The sequence below is a fragment of the Poromitra crassiceps genome (assembly GCF_964638095.1).
Source record: "Poromitra crassiceps genome assembly, chromosome: 4".
Classification (NCBI taxonomy): Eukaryota; Metazoa; Chordata; class Actinopteri; order Beryciformes; family Melamphaidae; genus Poromitra; species Poromitra crassiceps.
In genome coordinates, this window is record NC_139626.1 from 73,570,793 (window position 1) to 73,590,299 (window position 19,507).

General features: G+C 42.6%; 1 protein-coding gene across 1 annotated transcript in view; it reads left to right on the forward strand.

The window, feature by feature from the left end:
• LOC310776062 (glycine receptor subunit alpha-3-like) overlaps positions 1-19,507 on the forward strand; it is a gene marked incomplete at both ends in the record, with an annotated part of 255,247 nt that overhangs the window by 90,158 nt on the left and 145,582 nt on the right. Inside the window, one exon of the mRNA XM_083636211.1 lies at positions 9,098-9,228. Coding sequence (XP_083492337.1) covers positions 9,098-9,228 — 131 coding nt within the window. The remainder of the gene's footprint in view (positions 1-9,097; positions 9,229-19,507) is intronic.

Sequence of the window (19,507 nt, forward strand, 5' to 3'; positions counted from 1 at the left end):
GATCAGCGGGGGTCCTCTTCCAGCGGGAGCGCGATTATGCGCGTTGAGCATGCCAGAGGCTTAAGACTCACAGGATAGGTTGTATTCTTTTGACAATGCTTATTGCACAAAGTAAAGAATATTATTTAAAATGACTAACTTCAGTGACTATCCAATAAAGCAAACTCAGGTTGCTAACAATGCCTGTTATTATTAAAACATGATGCAATACCTCTGGACGCTCAGGCTGGTGAATGTCTGTGTGCATCAGTCCAATTTGCCATAGCTGCTCTGGACTCCTGTTGCCTTCAGACCTGAGTGGATGATGGTTCCAGCCTTCTGTAAATATCCCCAAGTCTGTCTGAAGTCTGGGAAGAATTGTGTAGTGCACACAGAACAGGTCCTCAGTTGATGAGATGTCCAGCAGTCCATCGTTCTCCAGGGAGTGCAGTAATTCAAGGTACTTGTTGGTAACTATGATTCTGACATCTCGCCAGAGACGCTCAATCCTATGGATGAGAATACAGTGTTAAGAGAAAAACAAGACTAGTCTAAATCGCAGACAGGTTGTGGTTGTCTGTGTCTGTGTGTGTCTCTCTCTCTCTTATTACAGCAAGGAGGTTGTCTGTCCTTGGCTTTGCGTTGGGCCAAACAACACCCCTTAGCTTCGATATAATCACAATATACCATAGCCTGTCATGAGCTACTCCTTAAAGGAACACTCCGCCCATTTTCAGCTTTGTATCATTAGAGCATCAATAGTAAATCAGAAAACTGTAAACAGTTTTGAAATCGTTCATTTAGTTTGACAGTTATTGCGAGTTGAAGTGTGGACCACTGACATCACAGTGACATCACTGGGCCACACTTTAACTCAAATCAACTCTCAATAATTGTCAAACTAAATGAATGACTTCAAAACCGTTTAGCATTCATTAAGTTTGACAATTATTGAGAGTTGATTTCAGTGTGTGAAACTTTTCACACACTTTTCTACACTACAAGGTCTGGATTTCCATTTCCTCATTGAAGATAGCGGAGCGCGCGGTGCTAAAATGCAGGAGCTTAGCACGTCATAAGATTTAATCGAATCACACACACGCATGCACGCACACACGCACGCGCGCACACACACACACACACACACACACACACACTGACACACACATGTCGCCCAGCGGCGAGTGTGTTCGCCGAGCAACATTCCTTTATTTCCATTTCAATAGGTTGGCTACATGAGACAATAGACTAATAGACTTGTGAAACATTCCACCCCCATCTCAAGTGTCTCTTAAAATGCGCATCAGCCCGAAGAATGACAGCAGCCCTCATCCCAGCTCTGCAGGCCCAGTCTGAGGCCCGTGAGGGGCATGGTAAGCTAAAACTAATAGTTCAGCCTGTAATATTTAATTATTTTAGCTTGTAATTAACTCTTTCAGCGTATTACTTCAACCTGTAATACATAAATAAATTATAAATATATAAATTGTACAAATACGATAGCCTATATATAATAAATGTATTAATAAATATGATATAATTAAAAATAAATAATATATATATATATATATATATATATATATATACATATTTATTTATGTATTACAGGTCAAGGTTTAAAGGTTAAAAAGCCTTTATTGCCATATCAGAGTTGAAAATAACACTGCCCGCTCGCAGGGCCTTCAGGCCTTCATCCCTGCAGCGGTGTTATTTTAAATTCCGATATGCCCTAGAAAAATAAATAAATATTATATATATAGGCTATATATATATATATATATATATATATATATATATATATATATATATTAGAGATGGGAATAGATTAATTTTTTTAATCTAGATTAATCTAGATTAATCCTGGTCATTAATCTAGATTAATCTAGATTAAAATGGGTCATTTGAAGTCTGTCGAAGCCATTCAAAATATGTGTGTGCAACATAAATAATGACTAGAAGTAAGTCCTTGTGAACAGGTTTCTGTTTATTCAATTCAACTTGAATAGCCAGTAGGCATTTAAAGGTAAGAAACCAGCAGGTTACACACATGGTTTGTCTTCATCTGGACAAAGTTCTATCCTGAACTACCTGGAATGAACACCAGAGGGTATAAGAACAACAACCCACATTTCTGGGATCAATAATATTAAACTGGCATTAAACTGTCAGTAGCTGTGTTTCCATTACAGTTTTTCGCAAAATAATTGCGATATTTCTACAACTTCGACAATGTACAATTGCGACTTGTAGGCGTTTCCATTGAAGTTGAGTTTGGTCTGATGCGCGCACACCTGAACGCAATTCCCCATTACCAGCAGCTGCCACAGTGATTACGCACGGGGATCTGCCCATATCCCGTCCCCTGCATGCTCAAATCTAACCAATGGTCAATGCAAATCACAACATGAAGTTACAACGCATATAAACGAGCCTGATTATCAATTCAAAAGAAAATGAGTCGCAAAATGTTGCTGGCTGCGGTGAATGCGAGCGCGACAGACAGAGGAAAAAAGGTAGCCTATACAACTGGTCCGATTTAGACATTTCAGAATGTTGTGTAGGCTATTATAACATTGCACCTGAAACGTGTGTAATGTATTACTCACAGAATACAGAAAGAAGATAGTTCATGTTTATAGCTATAGCCTAAAATTAAGCGTTCAGAGAATAGTTTGTTTGTGTGAACGTGATATGTGCGGGTGTATGTTAAAACAGGTAGCCTATTTGTTCATAATAAATTAACGTTTGGATCTCTGTGAGAGATACTTCATGTTTAAAACACCTATTCTTTAAGAAATGCACCGTTAAGATGTGAAGAATGTAGCCTTAGCCTACTGTGCATGAGAGAAGTAAAGACGTTCCTCATGGTTACATGTTTAACATGACAATGTTTTGCTGCTGTGTGCTGCATTGTGCATGCTATGCTCTGCTGTTTGTTCGCCAATAAAGAACACGTTTGGAACAGTTTGTCTGTTTATTTAACCATAGATCTTCTCAGGGGGAGTACAGAAGCATTTCTGCACCTTGGAGAGCGCAGCAGCGCTTTGCCCCGAGTCCAGAGACATATTACAATAAATTGTCATTTTGCGGGTTTCTGGGTTGGGGCGGGCTCGGCATTAAAGCCGATTTTACGGGTTGGGTTGGTGCGGGCTTTAAAAAAACCTGACCCGCGCATCACTAGTAGCTATTCCCCCGACCAACTATGCAGACTGCAGCTGTTTGATATGCGGCGTTGTCTTTCAGAACGGCCCCTAATTAGGCTACTTGATGGTGTGTCTGTGATGCATAAAGTCGATCATGCAAGTCAATGCTATTTATTTATTTGTTGATTTATTTGTTGATTTATTTATTTATCTATTTATTTATCTATTTATTTATCTATTTATCTATTTATTTATTTATTGGCCTCTTCCAGGCCAGGGATTTTATTAAATGCCTTGATGTTGCTTTTGCACTGTCAGTCACTACACGAATAACACATCGTTGCACGTTCCAATTCTTCAGCACACTTTCATACTTTCGGTAAATGCGATCAGCGGTATGGTGACCCTGTATGTGATCATGTGATCACAGCCTAACAGAATGGTGTGCCCCATGAACGTCCCGTCAATGAAACTGGCCACGATGCCCAATGTTGTTGGTTCCCCTCGCTCATAAATAAAACATATTCAGATGGTCCGAAATTAAATTAACATTATAGGCTACTTTTTTATTTTATTTTAACGCTATATTGGGGCCTATTTAGCTGGTGTAATGACCTGTTTTCTTCCCGGCGCTCCACCGCTCCCCACGCCTATAATAGCTTATAGTTTCATTTGAAACACACAGACAACGAACCAAGTAGGCTACCAACTCAGCTCAAATTTAAGGTTATTTCGTTTGTAAATGATTAAAAACAGTCAGACACCTCAGGCTATCATTGAAAATGTTTTTAATTAGGCTACATGAATAAACAAACGTCTTCAGTCAGGGTTCCATATTCCAGTATTTCTCTCAGTCAGGATGCTCTCAAGGATGCTCACAGATGACACCTGGTGGTCAACGGTGCAACTACACCTCAATTAGTTTTAATGCCGCCGCGCGTCAATACACAGCTTGCGGTAAGGCACGCTTATTGATCCGTCTACCACTGTACATACTTGAAATTGTCTTTTTGGTAGTCTGGGATTGAATACTTTGGTGTTTTCCCTTTATGCCCTCCCTGAAACAATGTGGCTTCAACACCTCGAATCATTTCTGTGATTGAAAGGAAAAGTTGATCAATACATCAAGAATGTACAGCACACATAAAACCATTGCACAGAGGTTGCATGCAACCAGGGAAAAGCCACAACAAACCCTATGTAATATTTCTATTACATATGAGGAAGAGTAAACCCTACCAGTTAAGAATTCCAGCCTGAGAGCCCCGTTATCTATTCCATATTCTCCTATGAAGGACACATGGAGGGTCTTTTGTGGAGAAGTTGTCTTTTGGCGCCTCCACTGCTTCATACCCCTGTTAAACATGTCCTCTCTTGTGACACAAATGTTGAAAATCCCTGTGACGTCAACTCGTCCACTCAGTGTGTCGATGGCTTTGGCAAGACTTGAAGGAAAAAACAAAGTTATTTAGACTACGTTCACACTGCAGGCCAAATGGCCTGAATCTGACTTTTTTCCTGATCCGATTTTTTTCCAAGTGTCTGTTCACATTACTTTAAAAATGTGACCTAATTGTGACGAATGTCGACCAAGAGTGACGTCAAGGTCGCATTGAATTCTGATACGGGTCACATTACTATTCAGACTGAGGTTGCATTTCCAAAAATCAGATCTGTATCTGATTTTGAACCACAGATGAAAGTTGCCCAAATGTGATTTGAAAAGATCAGATTTGATGTGTTTTTTGCTTTTCACACTGTTGTGAAAAAAAAAAAAAAAAAAAAAATCAGATGTGGGACACATAAGGGGGATAAAATCAGATTCAGGCCAGTTCGGCCTGCAGTGTGAACATAGTGTTAGACTGTAAGGAAACAGGGAAATCAGTTTCTGGAGACAAGTTAAAGAGGTAGGAAAAATGTTTAGCTGTACCTGTTACACTGTTTGTCTCTGCCTTTCAATTCTTCTTCACTGGTATTTTTGTCCTCATCCAAATCAATGACGTGTATCTCTTGCAATTTACTGGAAGCAAAGATTTAAGGTGATATGCCATCATCAGTGGAATCCAAAATTAGGGTTAACAATGTTCAACACTATGCAAGAATAAATAAAGTGAATAAACAATGTGTTAGATATGCATAATAGGGGAAAACCTTTCTCGACAGGTGCTGGCATGTACTTCAACAAAATACTCAGGAAACAACTCCAAGCACAACGGACAGGCAACCTTTATGAAAAAAGATCACATTTTAAAGTGAAACTGTCAGATGCAAAATGTCTGCAAAATGTCATGTGCATTACTGTAACTGACCAGCAATGCATTGTTTTTACCTTAGCATCTGTTTTGTGAGAGGAGCTTGTACATGGGTGCACACCAGGAGATGCCTATAATAAAATTTAGGAAGAATGTCAATCAATCACACATACAATGGAAATTGTTTAAACAAACAGATACAAATGAGGGAGCTTACATTCCAAGGATTGAGCAAAGCTGGAGACTCATCGACATCTGTGGTCACATCTGGGGCCAAATTCTGAAAGAGTAATGACCAAAAAGCTGTAGATCCAGGGAACAAGGACAATGATCACCCTAAATAGTGGGATAACATTACAGTTAACATTACCTGTTCAAAATCTATGCTGTCAGAATAATTGTGCGGCTCACACTCCTGGGCGTGTAAAGCCAGCAGCTGAACAGGCATGCTCAGATGACACGTGGTACATCGTGCTTTTGGCATCTTTTCAAACTCCTTGGATGAGTAGGGCAGGGGGGAGATGTCCAAGGTGTCCTGGATGGGTATGATGTACAGACAGCTCTTTCCACCAAAAGCTTTGGAAAGGTAGGCACCTGTGTAACCCTCAGCCTCGGGTGCCAGAACACTTAGTTTTCGCTGGCCTGATCCTCCTGTTTAGGAGCATGTACAATTGTGTACAGACAGACAAAATGTTTATTATTGTAATGCACTCTAACATTTACACCTACATAACATATAGGATGATTAATGGGCACATGTCAACCAGCTATTATTACAGAAGAAGTAGATAGGACTTTTTATTTAATTTTATTCAACTGCCAACATATTATACCACAGAGTTGAACTTATTAAGGGAGACTATGTCTTACCAGCAGCTTTATATAGCATCCAGGCCCCTTCCAGTGGTACCATTTTGGAATATGTGTCCATCAGTATCGTTGATATTGTAGCGAATCAGCAGTACACATACAGGGGTGAGCATTGGTAGTGTCTCGACTGCAGATAGGAACTGTTGTGTGGGAGTGTTGTATTGGGGAACACTATGCTGTGGGGATACTTCCGGAGTGAACTGAGCATGCGCGTCAGTCTTGACACACTACTCGAAGGGAAAGCTGCTAGCTTTGAGCGTGACAACCGCTGAGAGTTGTAATATAACTAACTGTGAATAAAGACCCTTGTACCATCAAGAAGCCTCTGCCTCATGAGATACCGGATACGTTACACTGGCGTCAGAAGTTTAAACGGTGAATATTGCCTCCAGATTTGGCGAAATGGTTAACAAGTTCCTGAAGAAAGAGCGCAAGCGGCTCAATCGAGAGGCGGGAGAGGCGAGAGCCGGGGCAGACTACCAGCCGGCCGAGGAGGATGATGTCTGGGTAGACGCAGCTGCTACCACAGGGAACCAAGAAAGAAAAACAACAGAAAGCCTGGGGTTGGTGAAAATAAAATCCGAGCCAGACAGAGCTAGCACCGTAGCCACGGAAGCTAGCCCGCAGCCCAAGGGAGCTAGCAGGCAAGCTAGCGAGGCGGGAGAAGGAGCGGAAGAACCGGGACCGGTGAGAGTGAAGATCGAGCGGGTTGACACTGCCGCTGTAGCCATGGAGGCTGTGCCACAGCCCAGCGGAGCCAGCCTACGGCCCGAGGACAAAGACGGGACACGGGTCGAGGCGGCAAAGGACGGCGAGCGGCGGGGAAGAAAGGAAATCACCCCGCCAAAATTCAACGGTAAAGTCGAATGGGAGGCATACTGCAAGCAGTTTACAGAGGCTGCAGATTGGAATGGCTGGACGAGAAGGGAGAGAGCCAGCTACCTCGTCATGGCCCTCGAGGGCGAGGCTACAGCGTGCGTGTCGGCAATAGCTGATACAAAGGACTGGGATGTGGTGATGGGGGTCCTGCAGAGACGTTTCGGCCGATGCGAGGAGCAGGCCATCGTAGCCGCAGAACTGTGTAACAGACGCAGACGACAGGAGAGGGTGTGTCTTCTTTTATTCCAGCTAAAAGGTAGGCTATTAGTTGTTCGTATGCCTGTGAAAGCCAGCTATAGTAGGCTAACGTTAATGTTAGCTAACGTTAGCCTAGTACAGCTGGCTTTGACAGGTAAACATTAGCGGTTGCGCAAACAAACAGGCTGCGTGTGCTACGTTAACTTGGTTCGTAGTACAACCGATGCTGGAATACAACACATTTTCAAAACTTACCACTTCAGAATCAGAATCAGCTTTATTGGCCAAGTATGCAAACACATATAAGGAATTGGGCTCCGGTTAGCTTTGCTCTCAAGTACACACAGAGTACACAAGTACACACATATAGAGAAAAATAAAAAAAGGAGAAAGAAGGTTACACATAGTCAAGGCAAGAATACTTTGTAAAAAATACTCTTTTTACAGTGACTGCTATATACAATGTGGTGACTGTGCTATATACAACATAGTAAAGTGGCTATTTTTAAATATGAATATATTAGGGAGTGTACAGTCAAAGTGTACGGTAGGTGTGCAACAACGTTTGTGAACAAGGTTTATACAGATATTGCATTTTTATATATGAATATATAAGGGGATGTACAGTAGTGCAACAACGCTAAGTAGGTTTGTAAACAAGGCTTATACAGGGATTGCATTTTAAATATGAGTATATAAGGGAATGTACAATAAATGTGTGCAGTAGAATGTGCAACACTAAACAACAAGTTTCGTAGACAAGACAATGAACATAAATTAAGTGAGTGGCTGGTTTAAGTGGTTTTAAGGTGTTCAACAGAGTAATGGCCTGTGGGTAGAAACTGTTTTTGCATCTATTGGTTTTGGCGTGCAGAGCTCTGAAGCGTCTGCCCGAGGGGAGGAGTTCAAACAGGTCGTGGCCAGGGTGAGATGGGTCCGTGATGATCTTTCCTGCCCTTTTTTTTTTACTCTGGAGGAGTACAAGTCTTGGATGGAGGGCAGGTTCGCACCGATGATCTTCTCTGCGGTCCTGACTGTCCGTTGAAGTCTGCGCTTGTCCTGTTTGGTGGCAGAGCCAAACCAGACAGAGATGGAGTTGCAGAGGACAGACTGGATGATGGCAGTGTAGAACTGTACCAGCAGCTCCTGTTGGCAGTCCTACTTCCTTGCTCACTTCCAAGTCCTCTCCTTTTTATTGCGGCCCCGAATCCCATATTCCATGAGACTGGTGTCATACAGCCAGGGAGCACACAGACAGCCACTATCCATGTCGTGTGGCAACGCGGAGTGATACTATACAAAGTAGCTCTAGCTGTGGTATCTGCTCAATATACCACAGCTGTGAACCAATCAGATTGTTTGATTTGAGAGACCCGAGAACCGTCTAATACCTGTAACAATCGTTACCATCCCGTCAGCTAGTCCGCTGAGCTCATAGAAGCTGATGGAGCGACTCGCTACGTCAGCTTATATGTAGCGAGTTGGACAATGTGAGCTCTGCTGTTTGATTAAACAGCTGTGTAGGTTGCGGGTAGTGGATGAATTTACAACATTAGACTTGAGCTGGACATGTGCGTTACATGGTTTTAATGCAGACCTGCCGGCCAATCAGAAACGAATATTCACCCAGACCATGATGTAAAGTAGGTTGAATTACATTTGTGCTATGTCAATCAGTGACAGAGAGTTGCAAAGTGGATATTTATTGATATGAAAATGTATTATCACTGATAGTGTTGCCTGTCTTTGTGTGGGTTTGGTTTCTGTCTATTCCAGCAGGGGGCGATGTAAAGAGGTGGGCCATGCTGCTAACAGCCGCCAGGCCCCAATGTCTCCCTCTGACTTCCTGGACAAACTGATGGGGAGGACATCTGGATATGATGCCAGGATAAGACCTAACTTTAAAGGTATCTATCTATCTATCTATCTATCTATCTATCTATCTATCTATCTATCTATCTATCTATCTATCTATCTATCTAATGTATCTGTCTGTCTGTATGTCTGTCTGTCTGTATGTCTGTCTGTCTGTCTGCATGCCTGCCTGCCTGTCTGTCTACCTATCTATAAAATAACATAAAATAGAATAGAGTCGAGTAGAATAGAACTTTAATTGCCACACAATTAATTGTGTGGCAATTGTATTGATGTAAAAAGACACTGATTCATAGTTACATCACACACACACACACACACACACACACACACACACACACACACACACACACACACACACACACACACACACACACACACACACACACAGCATGTTCATATATATGAGATTGGGACTTGGACCTTGAGTCGCACATAAGTCACACACACAGTGACTTGAGACTTGTCCTCAAAGACTTGAGACTTGACTTGGACTTGAAGGTTTGGGACTTGTCTTTCTTATCTTTATTTTTCTTTTGTGTGTGTGCATTAGGGCATTCACAGACTAGTCAACTAGTCGACTAGTAAAACCACTAGTCGACACTGTGCTTAGTAGTCGACTAGTCGTCATTCTTGGTTTTCCCGCTTTCCACAGTGCAGTGTTAATAATGCAGTACAGCAGATATGCCACTGGGGGGCGCTGTGCGTACCTTGCGACCATTAAGACCATCCAATCGACGAAGAAGAACCAGTGCAACCATAACAAACCTCACATCACTTTCTTTTCGTTTTTATTTTAGAATACTCAATAGCATAAACCATTACTTCATTTTAGTGCAGCCAGTTGTTTGTACGGTGTCAGGAAAGTCACTTTTGATGGATACTAGGAAGCATCCTACCGGACTGTATGTGGACAGTGGCCCAGGCTAGGTTGCTAACTAACGTTAATTTAGGAAAACCTCTCCTCGCGCCCCAAAGCAGGACTACACAGCCAGCAGGATAGCAGCATGGCAGACCTTCAAGTGTAAGTGGAGTTAGTTTTAACCATGCTTTACTAAATGACTAGCTGTCATTACTTAAGTAATGTTACCCATTTGTTTGTGAATAATGCAACGTTTTTGTTAGCTGGGTTTCACACTTTTAATTTGAAGGCCGAAAAGGGAAATGGTGTGATAGTACATTGAATTGACACTGGTCTGTCAATTCTATCATTTCACACGTACCATTTCCCTTTTTCGTCTTCAAATTAAAAGTGGAAAAACAACGAAACGTTAACGTGTGAAGCCTTGGCCTATCTGGATTATAAAAGTATAACGTTAGAGAAAACAGCCATCAGCCATGACGTTTTATACTAATTCATAATGCCTCCGCCGGCGATAGCCAGGCCGGAGGCATTATGGATCCGGGTTGTCCGTCCGTACATATGTCCGTCCGTCCGTCCGATGTTCGTTAACTCATTCATGGCCAGTTTAGGACTGCCAATATTTAGCACAGGCCAAAGATTTTCATAATTGTTGGTCATCTTTCAAGACCCACAGTAAGTTATCTATTAGCACCAGAGTGATTTGCAATACCTCAAAATGAAGATGTACGTCTCTGGGTTCACCAGGGAAAAAAAGTGAGCTTTTAGCATGTTCTGTACTCTACTTATATCCATTTATATACACCCTGTTTTCACCCAAAAGGTCTCTCTGAGATGACAAACAGGAGAAAAGGCAATTTCTGTAAAATACACATTCTCAGGCAGAACTCGCTCTCAATTCTTTTATTTTGAACTGTATTGACATCAGACATGTAAATACTATTCGTTATGACACAAATGAAAAAAAAAATATATATATATATATATATATATATACACATGAAGTGCTTTTTTTTTACATTCAACAATACAGCAGTGTGAGTGAGTGTGCAGACAGACACACAGACAGACAGACAGACAGACAGACACACCGACAGACAGACAGACAGACAGACAGACAGACAGACACACACACACACACACACACACACACACGATCCCCCTTCGTTGCGTGATTTCTAACCCCACATAGGATAAGCAATAACCACGCCCTGTGGCGCCGGGATTGGCCAGGAGCAACACTGGAGGGCACGCAGCCCAGCGATTTCATGAACCAACTGAATAGCTCTTGAGAACGGACAGCGGGCTGCTGTGACTGCCGCTTCTGCCTTGTGTGTTTATTTTGTTTTGTTCTGGTCCACCCGTCCTCGTCCATGTCTCCCTGTCCTAGTATCCTCCCTGCTATTTGATCGTTCCCGTTTTCCCCTCGGCTATTCAACACGTCCTCACCGCCCTCTGATCGATCATTTCCTCATTCCTCCGATGATCAAACGCATCTCTGGATTACTTTCTCCCGTTTTCTCCCGGCTGGCACACAGGAAAGCGACCAGCTCCTGCAGCGCGCCGAGGGGCGTTTCAATGGCGTTTCTCCTGTCTGCACATTAGGAAGCGTTTATCCGTTTTCTGCTTTTCCTCCTGCTCAATTTCAAAACAACAGCTGCGGTATGTGTTTGTTCACGTGTTGTCTTAGATGCTAGGGACCTGATACTATGTCACAGGCTGAGGAAGTGTTTGAACTACGCGCTGCAGTAATAAAAACAAAAACACGTCAAACACGTCATTGGCCCTCTGGGCTATTCCTGATAACACGTCAAAGACGTCATTGGCCCTGAATGAGTTAACGTGATATCTGAGGAACGCCTTGACGGAATTTCATAAAATTTGCTTCAAACATCGACTTAGACTCAAGGATGATCTGATTAGATTTTGGTGGTCAAAGGTCAAGGTCACTTTGACCTCTCGAACGCCATTTTCAAGCTTGTTAACGCGATATCTCAGGAATGCCTTGACGGAATTTCATCAAATTTGTCTCAAACATCGACTTGGACTCAATGATGATCTGATTAGATTTTGGTGGTCAAAGGTCAAAGGCCAAGGTCACTGTGACCTCTCAAACGCCATTTTCAAGCTTGTTAACGTGATATCTCAGGAATGCCTTGACGGAATTTCATCAAATTTGCCTCAAACATCGACTTGGACTCAAGGATGAACTGATTAGATTTTGATGGTTAAAGGTAAAAGTTCAAGGTCACTGTGACCTCACACACCCAATTTACAAGCTCTGTAACACAACATCTCAGCAGCGCCTTGACGGAATTTCTTCCAATTTGCCTCAAATGGCGATTTGGACTTAACACGTTCACTGCCAATGACGAGTTGACTCGTCAAAAAAAATCCAACGGTTGACTGCCAATGACGAGTTGACTCGTCAAAAAAAAAAAAAAATGTTTTTGACGGTGGGACGTGCATCTAACCCTTTTACATCTCCTATATAAATATGGGAGCCACCGTACAACCCATTCCACCGACCCACTAAGTGGCGACAGTGCTCTCCAGACTAGAGGAAGCCAAGCAAAAAGCAGCGTGAGGAAGCCATTCTCATGAAAATGGATTGGCGAAAACGCTTTCGCTTTCGTGCTGGGAGCTGGCGGTGGGGGATTGCAAATTTGCATAATAGATTATGGGTGCAACACACTTTGAAACACCTTTGAAACACCAGCAGAAAGCCCAGAATCGCAAGCAGCTTCATTCCAGCTGAGCTCACAACCGAAAACGAACGAGCCTCATTCTCATACTGAATTGTGAATTTCACAAAACTGCGATTATCTCAGCTTTCAGTCTCAGACGCTGAAACCATGCTGTACTCAACGGCTAATATCTACATAACTACTAAGTCTACAAACTAACTCTTTTAGACAGAGAAAGCACACATTCTATTAGTACTTTTGAGATATTTTGTGTTCACAAAGTCCAAGCAGAAAATAATCCTCGGCTCTTGTAAGATGAGCCAGAATCCTCAAAAAAAACCTTTGGCAGAAGCTACCTACAGTAAAAAAAAAACGGCTGGCAGTGAATGTGTTAAGAATGAAATAATGGTGGAGGCATAAATCCGCCTCCGTGTTGCCTGTCTAGTTGCCAAATGCTTTGGGAATCAAGCTTGGTCAGAAAAGGTCTACTACATTAGCTAGTTATGCCTGCATCTCAATAGCCCTGCTGCCTGGTTGTATTTGAGACCTTTTGAGGTGAGTTGAGCGTTTTTATTGGGGGGAGAAAAAAACTCAGACTAGTCGACTACCTTTAGGGACGACTAGTCGACTAGTAAAATTCACTAGTCGTGAATGCCCTAGTGTGCATTAACATTAACTCATTCTCTGCCAAAGACGTACTCGGACGTACTTTTTACAATGGCGTTCTGTGCCAAAGACGTACTCGGACGTACTTTCATGTTTTGGGTGTTTACATTACATCAGACACTTTCCCAGCCTGTGACATTGTTTCAAGTCAAACTGATAAAAGCAACCCGCTAGTTTAGTATTTATGGGTGGAGCCTGTGGTCGAAACAGAGTCCGATCCAGAGTTCTCGGCTGGCGACGATGGCGAGGAAGACGCCAGCGTTTTTGTTGTTGCTACGAAGGCTCCCCTTCACAGCGTTCTGACACGGATGAATCGGAGGAGGAGAAATGGGTGCCACTTGGAGCGATGACGATGGTAAAAAGTAGCCTATTTTTTGTATCGCGTTTGAGATGAAATGATCACACACAACATTCGAGTATAATTGTCACGCATTGTTTATAACTTATGCCGCCGGCATGACTCGCTTCACGTTTCCTCTTGCCAGCTTGCCAGCTTGAGAGCTCTGTCACACTCAAGGGAAGGGGACTCACATGGATCAAACGCGTCAAACCGCGTCACACACCCGTCCCCAGCAACCAAGGCAAAACATGTGTCACATAAACATTTCAAAGTTTACAGCACTAACGTAGCTATTGTGTGATCTTCTGTGCTAACGTTAGTTATGAGAGGTAACGTGACAGCAGGTAACGTTACAGCACTCGTTATTCCTGTGTGTGTGTGTGTGAGAGAGAGAGAGAGAGAGAGAGAGTGTGTGAGTGTGACCTGGGTTCGTTCCATTTGTTTATGCTTTTATCAAGCTAAGCTAAAAATCCACATGGCAACTGTAAAATACATTCTCTTATTTTTTATTTTTTATTTATTTATTTGGGAAAACAAATACTGTATATGTCTGATGTGTCACTGAGGCAAAAAATAAAAGGCTCAAAAGAGAGTTCTGCTTGAAACGGTGTCATTCACTAAAAACCTATTTTTCTCCTATTTCTGTTACAAAGGAGGGCATTTTTAGTGAAAACAAGCTAACTTCCACTGCTTGTAACTAAACAAGGAAACATGGTCGAGTTTCAGTTTTTTACAAGGGGTAAGAAGAGAGTCTCTGCTTTATTGTGAGATATGTTGTGTAATTTTATTCCTTGCACAGAATATTCTGTGGGTCCTGGAAGATCAGGAAATATGCTCAAAATCCTGGCACTGGGAGCACACAGACCGAAATAACCCTGGCAGAGAATGAGTTAAGGAAATGTTCACTAATGTCATTTCTGATCATTGCTGCTATATGTATTCTAATAGATTAGGAGTGAGAATACAGTACATGCTTTGGATTCCTCAGTTTTAGCTATGCAGGGCTCTATCTTCCCCCTGGCCTTAAATTTGAGTTTATGGCTTGGCGCAGCGCTATTAGTGGGCGTGGTCAGGCGCATTCCCTAATTTTTCCTTGGCGCTAAACAGCAGAATGCGCGGCGCTAACCATTTAACCATGCCTTTTTAAGCGTAGAATTATTCACAAGTGTTGGATTGGTGGTGTCCAGTAAACCAATCACATTCTTCCCTTCCAAGGTCCCGATCCACCGAGATACTCCAGTCCGGTAACTCCGGTTGCGGCTACATGCTGTCATCTCTTCATGCCAATTTGGATATCTCAGCGCATCACAGATCATAGCCAGGGCCGTAGCTAGCTATGAGGACGGGGAGGTCCGGACCTCCCCTAATATTTCAGAGAAATTGGGGGGGTTTTTTTTTTTTTTTTTTTTTTTTATAAAACAATCAATGGAAAAGCATGAAAAACACGGGATCGCTTTTATTTTGAAACGAAAGGCAGGTCAGGCAGGAAGTCATCTGACGCCGCGTCCGCGGTAACTTGATTCCGAGAGAGCAGCAGCATGGTGGTGAGTGATGACTGTCTGTCTGCCTGGCGAGATAATTGAAGGTGAGCGAGCTGCGAGACAGTGAGCGAGTGAACGACAGACAGTGAGTGACACTGACAGATTTTTTAGCAACAACCAAGAAAGTAAGTGTCTAGTCTGTCTCTTAAGTAATGTTACCTGTGTGACACGTTGGGATGCTACTGGCTAATCATGCATGATGCCAATTGCCAAGCTCCCGAAGTCAGGTATGCAGGTGGCTATATGCATGGTTTCAGTTTCATGACCCAATAAGTAACAAAAAGAGGTGGTGTAAAGTTAAAAACAACATAATATATTTTATTTTATTTTTCAATTGTTCCTATCAGGAATAAATAAATGTCCCTCTGTATGTTTTTTTTTATTATCGATGATGACTTTGTGTGTTGTGTACGGCTTGGGTTGTGTACCTGTGTTTGTAGGTGTCATTTTGATATGAATTTGGCTAAAACAGTTTGTGTTTGTTAGTTACAATTATGTTGACAGGAGAGCTGAGCAGGTGGTGACATGAAAGAGAATATACTGAATAATGACATCACAACAGTATAATCCTAATGTTGATTTAAAATGATATATTACTCTAAATATGGCTTAAAAAGGGGGGGAAAAAACGGGCGCCGCCGAATCCACCTCCCCTTGCTGGACCTCCCCTATTTCGGAACCCTGGCTACGGCCCTGATCATAGCCTGAATAAAACGATTCAACCTACAGGCAAATACAGATCTGTTCAGCAGGGCTGATGGTCTCCCTGTACAATATAGAACGTTAACTATCGGTGACATTCCTGATACCATCCACTTCCATGATCTTTATATGTGACGCCTGCGGTCGGGAGGTACCGTAATTCGGCCGTGGCAGTTCTCTACAGCAGAGGATCAAAGTTATTTTTTGAAAAAATGTGGTTTTGCTTTTTTTTACAATAGTACAAAATATATTATTTGAACTATCCATTCCATATAAAATGAAGACGTTTTGGGATCGTTAAATGCGTTAATCTTGTTCAATAAAAGTTGACTAGTTTCATCTGCGGAGATTGGGAAACAAAAGGATTTGCATACCAATGTTGATTGGCTGCTCGTGTGGTGTCGGCTGGCCTTTGTTTGGTATCCGCCAATAAGCCCTTTGTTTACATTCCTGGCAGTGAATTCACATGGAATGCCCCAGCTAACGTTACACTAACACCGTGTGCGTGTGATGGATTGGATTATAAGATGATTCTTTAAACGTTATCTGCGAGTGCGGTCCGGCGCAGAACGCAGCACAACACACAACATTATGGGACTTACTTATAGCCTAGATGGCTGCAGCAGTGTGGGAGCTCTGGAAAACATCCTCCTGGATTTTCCTCCTCGGTGAGTTTGTATTTAATCATGAGCCCTAACGTTACGTTTTGTTTCTGTTTTAGGACTGTGTGAACATATAGTTATGGATAGATGTGTGTTTAGCCATAGACTGTATAATATAAATGTTTTAGCACGTTTAGACGTGTGGAGTAGTCGAAGAGTACACAAAGAAGCAAAGAAAGAAGCGAGTGTTAGCTCAGCGCTGCCGCCATTTTGGCCCGAAAATCGTCTCCTTTTGCGTGGTGTCATCGTCATGGGTGTCTCCAAAATGGCGGGTTTCTTCAATAAGTTCTTTGGCGGGACATAAACCATAGATTATTCGCCTATTTTCAGATCAACTGTAACAATCAATGAGGGGAAACACGGGAAACACACACATCTCTTGTTGAGAACAAAGGAAAACTTTAGCGTGCTAGCGAGGCCTGCTAGCCACGGTGTGTGTGTGTGTGTGTGTGTGTGTGTGTGTTTTATTTTTGTTCAGCAGCTCCTGTCTCTTATCAAATCTTTATTCATATTATATCCTATTATTATTATTATATAAATGAAACCTTTATTGCCCCTCAGGGAATTTTCTCTGCACAAGCAGCCCAAAAAGAACATAATAGGCACACATGTAATAATAATTACAATAATCCAGATGAGAAGTGATAAAAGCATGGATACCTCAAAATTAGACCGCGCGTACCCCATTTGATAAGATTTTTGCTTTCAGATGTTTTATTACAGAAAGTTTATGAAACCCATCACCTAAACAGTAGGCTATTACATTCTATCATTGTCTTACTTGTGGCCTGTGTCCCAGTGTCAGAGTGACAGTGATCAGCTGTGGGGAGTGGTTAATGTAAATGAGGAGCCATTGTTCACTCCCCTTGGCTGGCTGTCCCAGGTCTGAAAAACTTCTCAAACTTTGGGAGCCGATTTCTCAGTTCCTGCTTCCCAGAGTGTGAACAATCAAATAAGCATATCTCCTTCAATTTTTTTCAGATTACAATGTGTAACACATCGTTGTTATGGGCAACATCCGCTCGTTAGTCAATAAAGCGGACGAGCTGTCAGCTCTTCTCAAGTTTGATCGCTTATACCGACAGTCTAGCTTGTTGTGTTTCACGGAGAGCTGGCTCTCGGACAAGATTCCCGAGTCCCATGTGAAAATGGACGGCTTCTCGTTACATCGGATGGACAGAGACTTTGAACGGACTGGCAAGAGACAAGGGGGGGGTGTCTGCTTGTACGTTAACGACCAGTGGTGCCATCCTGCTCACGTCACGGTGAAGGAGAGAGCCTGTGACCCGAACATTGAGCTGCTTGCGGTGAGTTGCCGCCCGTATTATCTCCCTAGGGAGATCAGTCATGTTATCGTGCTGGTGGTTTACATCCCTCCAACTGCCAATGCGAAGCTGGCTACCGAGACAATCTCCCGCGTCACACAGGACCTGCAGCGCGCCTCGCCAGACGCGCTCGTGATAATCAATGGAGATTTTAACAATTGTACACTGTCTGCCACTCTGCCGTCCTTTAAGCAGTTTGTGAAGTGCCCCACGCGGGGTGATCGAACACTTGATCTGTTCTACTCGAACATTAAGAAGAGCTATGTTGTGAAGCGGCTCCCCCCTCTTGGTCAATCTGACCACATCTTGTTATCTGTGATGCCCAGCTATTCTCCTGTTATCCGGAGACAGCCTATTAAGTCTAAAACTGTGCGTGTGTGGTCGGATGACGCTTGTGATAAACTTCAAGCGAGTTTTGAATGTACTGATTGGTCAGTATTCTTAGATGATGATGATCTTGATCTGAACAGTAAAGCTGATAGAGTCACTGCTTATATTAATTTCTGTGTTGACGATGCCATCCCCGTTAAACTCATTAAAACCTTCCCCAATGATAAACTCTGGATGACTAGGGAGGTGAAAGCTGCAATTAACCGAAAAAAGAGTGCATTTTTCAGTGGTGATAGAGATATGATCAAACATGCTCAAAAGGAGCTGAAAGCTAAAATAAAACAGGCAAAACTTAAATATAGAGATCGGGTAGAAAAACAAATGTCCAATACCAATACAAGGGGCCTTTGGAAAGGCATTAAATCCATCACTGATTGGACCAACAATTCCAGTTGTTCGGGCTCTGGGATGGATGTTAATCAGGCAAACCAGTTTTTTGCTAGGTTTGATAAATTTGATTTCTCTGCTGAGCAGGAGAGCATCCTCTCCTCTCTGGCTCAGCCTAGTCCTGAGGATTGTTGTCCCCCTATTGTTATTTCTATTGAAGAGGTTCGTCAGGAGTTTAAGCGTATCAAGGTGAACAAGGGTCCTGGGCCTGATGGTGTCTATCCACGCACCCTCAAGGTCTGTGCTGACCAGTTGTGCCATGTTTTTCATACTCTTTTCTCTCTGTCGCTGTCTTCATCTGCTTTTCCTGTAATGTGGTTAACTTCATGTCTTGTCCCTATTCCTAAAAAGAACAATGTGCGTGATAGCCTCACTAACCTGAGACCTATTGCTTTGACATGCCACATTATGAAGTGTTTTGAAAGGATTGTGCTGGGCCACCTCAGGGATCAGGTGGCACCTTATTTAGATCCCTTGCAATTTGCATACAGGAAGAGTGTAGGAGTTGATGATGCGCTTATTTTGATGTTACATCGTATGTATAGTCACCTTGAATCATCTGCCAGCTCTGTTAGGGAAATGTTCTTTGATTTTTCGAGCGCCTTCAACACTATCCAGCCTCATATTCTAGCAAATAAATTGATTAAATATAAATTGCATAATTCAACCATCGCCTGGTGCATGAGATATCTTGTGCCTCGACCTCAGTTTGTTAGGCTGGACGACACTGTATCAGATATCATCTGGAC